At 40.5% G+C, this 4248-nt stretch overlaps 1 protein-coding gene across 1 annotated transcript; it reads left to right on the forward strand.

Annotated features, from left to right (window-relative positions):
- Positions 1-293: 293 nt before the first annotated feature.
- LOC147459193 (small ribosomal subunit protein eS26y-like) lies at positions 294-647 on the forward strand. The gene is made up of 2 exons (XM_086509785.1): positions 294-346; positions 407-647. Exons 1-2 carry the CDS (start codon positions 294-296, stop codon positions 645-647), a joined length of 294 nt encoding a protein of 97 aa, XP_086365911.1.
- Positions 648-4248: the final 3601 nt, after the last annotated feature.

The raw sequence follows: 4248 nt of genomic DNA on the forward strand, positions 1-4248 counted from the left end.
GTGGCTTGCAATGCTCTTAATCAAGGTCCCGCCCTATAAAGATGTAAACCAGAATACTAGTAGAAATTTTCAATTTTCAGAAATTTTTGAACTATTTTCTCAAAAAAGAGAGACAGACAGAGAAAAACCCTTGCGCTCTTTGATAGAGTTGAGTTTTTTTAAAGAGAGAGAGAGAGAGAGAGAGAGAGAGAGAGAGAGAGAGAGAGTTGATATCTTTTAGAGAGAGAGAGAGAGAGAGAGAGAGAGAGATCCACGCCCAAGAGGAAGCAGAAGCAGTTGCGGCATAAGCAGTCATGATGGTCAAGCGTCGTAACAAGCACGGAAGAGGCCAAACCAACCCCATCAGGTGCTCTAGCTGTGGGTGATGTGTGCCCAAGGACAAGGCTGTCAAGCGATTTCTTGTAAGGACCATTGTTGAACAAGCTATTGTGCGAGATGTGCAGGATGATTGCGTTTATGATGGGTATGCACTTCGCAAGCTTTACGCCAAAATGCAATACTGCGTTTCATGCGCCATTCACTCTCACGTTTTCCATGTGAGATCCCACATAGCAAGAAGAGTTCGGGAGCCACCACAGAGGTTTAGACGCAACGAGGATATGCAGAACCAGAATCAGCGTACCAATGTTCCTGCTGCTAGAAAGTGAAGAGGTGTCTAATTAGTGCATAAGCCAGGAGAGGAAGAAAGCTCATGAATATTCACTTCTATCATAGAACTCTTAGAAGACGCATGCTATGAGCAATGCCACTGTGGTTGAAGCCATCAATTGGATGGACGTTGAGGGACTTTTGAGTCTTTTGGACAGGCTTGTATTTGATGTTTTGGAAATGTCTTTCTAAAGTTTTTTCAAAGAGAGAGAGAGAGAGAGAGAGAGAGAGAGAGTCTGACTTGCTTCAGAGACTCTGAGAGTGCATGACAGAGAGAAGCCCTGCGAGTGAGCAAGAGACACGACATTGAAAATTCATTAAACTCGGCAATTGAGAGTGATTGACCAGTGCTTCAAAAAAAAAAATTCCAAAAAATTGTCAAACCTACATGTTAACAATAGAAACTGACTAAATCTGGGGAGAGAGAGAGAGAGAGAGAGAGAGAGAGAGAGAGAGAGAGAGAGAGAGAGAGAGAGAGAGAGAGAGAGAGAGAGCGTAATTGGCTAGATTGGTTGAGAGCATGCATACCCCTTCCATGCAGAGCTCGTTGCCCAATGGCGGAGTCAGACCCAGTTTTGTGGAACTCTAGAAGAAGGTGGAGGTAGGGATTGCTGAAATATCAATTTTTGATGCGCGACTAGAAAGACTGGTTTTGAGAAAATATTCCTCGGTTGTGATCCCACAACTGTGGAAGAAGAACCTCATTCTCTCTCTCTCTCTCTCTCTCTCTCTCTCTCTCTCTCTCTCTCTCTCACACACACACACACACACACACACACACACACACACACACACATACACACATCCAAACTCTTCACCTTTGTTCTCGTCGAAAGACAAGGCCGAGGTGATTGTGAAGGCATTGCATAAGAGGTGATTGCCAAGCTGTTGCATGCAAGTGATGATTATCGTTCCTGTCGACAGTACCTTATGATCTTCATCACCTCTCCCACCCTTGGCCACAAAGTCCTTGTGATTGGGGCCTCCTCTTTTGCAACTCACCATGAAAACTCTAAAAGAGTCCGTAGTCCATGAAAATGTTCTTTTCATGATACATGTGATGTGAAGGATATTTTCCTTTTCCTCCTTGTTTCTCAAGTGTCATGATTATACGCTGAAAGATCTTTTTTGCGAGCTCTCTGCGAGCTAGACAAAATGGATTCACTCACCCAAAAAATTTATCTCCAATTTCACTAAGGTACAATCGAGCACCAAAGATTGCACATACACATTGTTCATATTGGCTCCAACCTACCAATACAATCTACCAAATCTACTTCTTGTATAACTTCCCTACAAGCACTTGCCATAATATTATGTATTGAGAAACCCTCCTCCCCCTTCCACAACATTGTACGCGCGCACACACACACAATTTCACTTGTCCAAGCATCTACCATGGCTTGATTATTGATGGCCACAAGCCGTGATTCAGAGGAGGGAGCATAACTTTGGATAATCAAGGAGTTAATATAAGGGTGGATGATTAAAGTCTCCATAAGGAACGCTCTAGACATTTAGAGACAATGATAGAGAGATTGTAATATGTAATTTGATGCTAAATGTTTCTATTATGATTTAAGTTCTATGTATCTTGTGGGGTTTTGCTCTTTTTATATTGCTCGAAAAGGTTTGTTTGGAATTCCTCATCCTGTAGAGCCAACCATGGCTAGGAACATAACCATTTATGGACGACAATGTGGCAGCAAGATTTTTCTTATGTTTGACAATAGCATCTATGCACTTTCTTTCTCTTTTGTGAACATTATGAAATAACTAATGCATTCAATTTGCATCCATTAACTCTAATGGGAGAGCAGTTGAAGATAAAGGCTATTGAACTTGCTAGTGGTGAACAAATCTTCCTTCTCAATCATGGCCAATGTCAATTCTTGAAGGTTCGCATTGCTATTGAAAGCACACAAGGCATTGGAATGAAGGACACACTAGTAATAGTCAAATGGTCCCTCCAGAGTAGTTGGTATACTACATGCAATGCCTTCTTCACAAAGCAGCCTACACATGGCACTCAAGCAAGCAAAGGATATCATTCAAGTTCAAGGGCTACCTATGCATTATGATGGACATGTGGCATTTGAGTTACCATCTTTTGATCTATTTGTGCACGAACTTATGACAATTGCAACATGTGAATTTACCATGGAGAATAAGTTTGCACAAATAGAGTTTTGGAATATGCTCAGCAAGATGGTTCAGAAGCAAGGATATGACTGTGTATCAATGTGTGTGTGAGCACATTAAAGGAAGAGTATGTGTGTGTATCAATGTGTATCAATGTGTATCAAGGATATGACTGTGTATCAATGTGTGTGTGAGCACATTAAAGGAAGAGTATGGCTCTTTTGTTTGAGACTATTCTAATGTGTGTGAACACATTAAAGGAAGAGTATGGCTCTTTTGTTTGAGACTATTTTAATGTATGTGAACACATTAAAGGAAGAGTATGGATCTTTTGTTTGAGACTATTTGAGATGCAACATGGTTACTTTGCTACACTATACTCTGTAGAGTAACTACTGAGATCTTAATCTAATCTTTTTCATTGTTTATGCTCGCTCGGTTTCTTGTTTGCTCGGAAGTACTCGCTCTAGGATTGGGATTCCTCCATTTACGTGAGCTCTTGTATCGACCAATGCATTTGTGCTATGATTGTTTAGCTATACTTTGATGCGAAGGTCTATTCCATCTAGCCATTCATCATCCGTTGATACTGCATCTTTCTGTAATTCCCATAGTCGATCATCTAGTTCTAGAGTGTTGATGGGAATAGGTATTTGTTGATTCTTGAGAGCACCTTTCCTTTTCAGTACTCGAAGCCGAGCTTCCTCTTGGGCTTCATCAAAACCTGTTGTCGTTTTATCTTTCTTTGCTTTGCTGCATGCATCTTTTCTAGCAATTCATTGGTTAGCGGCAAATTGTACTTCTTTAAACGGCATCCACTAATCCATTAGCCATTGGTTCACCATATAGGGTGGACAACTTAACTGCTCCACTTGGAGATACATCTTCAATGATAAACGGTCTGTTTTTCTTTTTCTTAAACTTGGGAATGTGTTGCTTAAGGGAATAGACTAAAACTAAGTCCCCTTTTTGAAGATTTTTGTAACTAGATGGGAATCAAAAAACTGTTTTTGTTTCCGCTTTTGTGCATATATGTGAGCTATAGCAGTTAGCCTTTGCTCATCAAGATTTTCTAAATATTCAAGCCTTTCTGAAAATTCATGTCCAGTCCACTCAAGATCCTTAGCTACCCTTAATGTCGGCAATAGAAATTCCATTGGCAAAAGGCATCAAAACCATAAACAAGGTTAAAAGGCGTAGCATTTAAAGTTGTCTTGAATGAAACTCTATAAGCCCAGAGAGTGGCATGGAGATTCATTTTTCAATCTATCTGGCCTAAACTTACCACTTTAGTCAATACCGAGCTAAGAATTTTATTTTTATGCTCAGCTTGTCCATTTGCTTGTGGGTGATAGGGAGCCGATTTGTTATGGATGACCATAAATTTATTAAGCAGATACTCAATTACCTCATTGAGGAAATGAGTTCCCCTATCACTGACAATTTCTATTGGCAGTC

This window comes from Adiantum capillus-veneris, chromosome 4 (genome assembly GCF_014529385.1).
Source record: "Adiantum capillus-veneris isolate H3 chromosome 4, ASM1452938v2, whole genome shotgun sequence".
Lineage (NCBI taxonomy): Eukaryota > Viridiplantae > Streptophyta > Polypodiopsida > Polypodiales > Pteridaceae > Adiantum > Adiantum capillus-veneris.

What these genes read in the sequence shown, in the direction of transcription:
- LOC147459193 (XM_086509785.1), top strand. Translation starts at nt 294, where the DNA reads ATGATGGTCAAGCGTCGTAACAAGCACGGAAGAGGCCAAACCAACCCC. An exon ending in GGCCAAACCAACCCCATCAG is followed by an intron (nt 347 to 406) that starts GTGCTCTAGCTG and finishes ATTTCTTGTAAG; the next exon opens with GACCATTGTTGAACAAGCTA.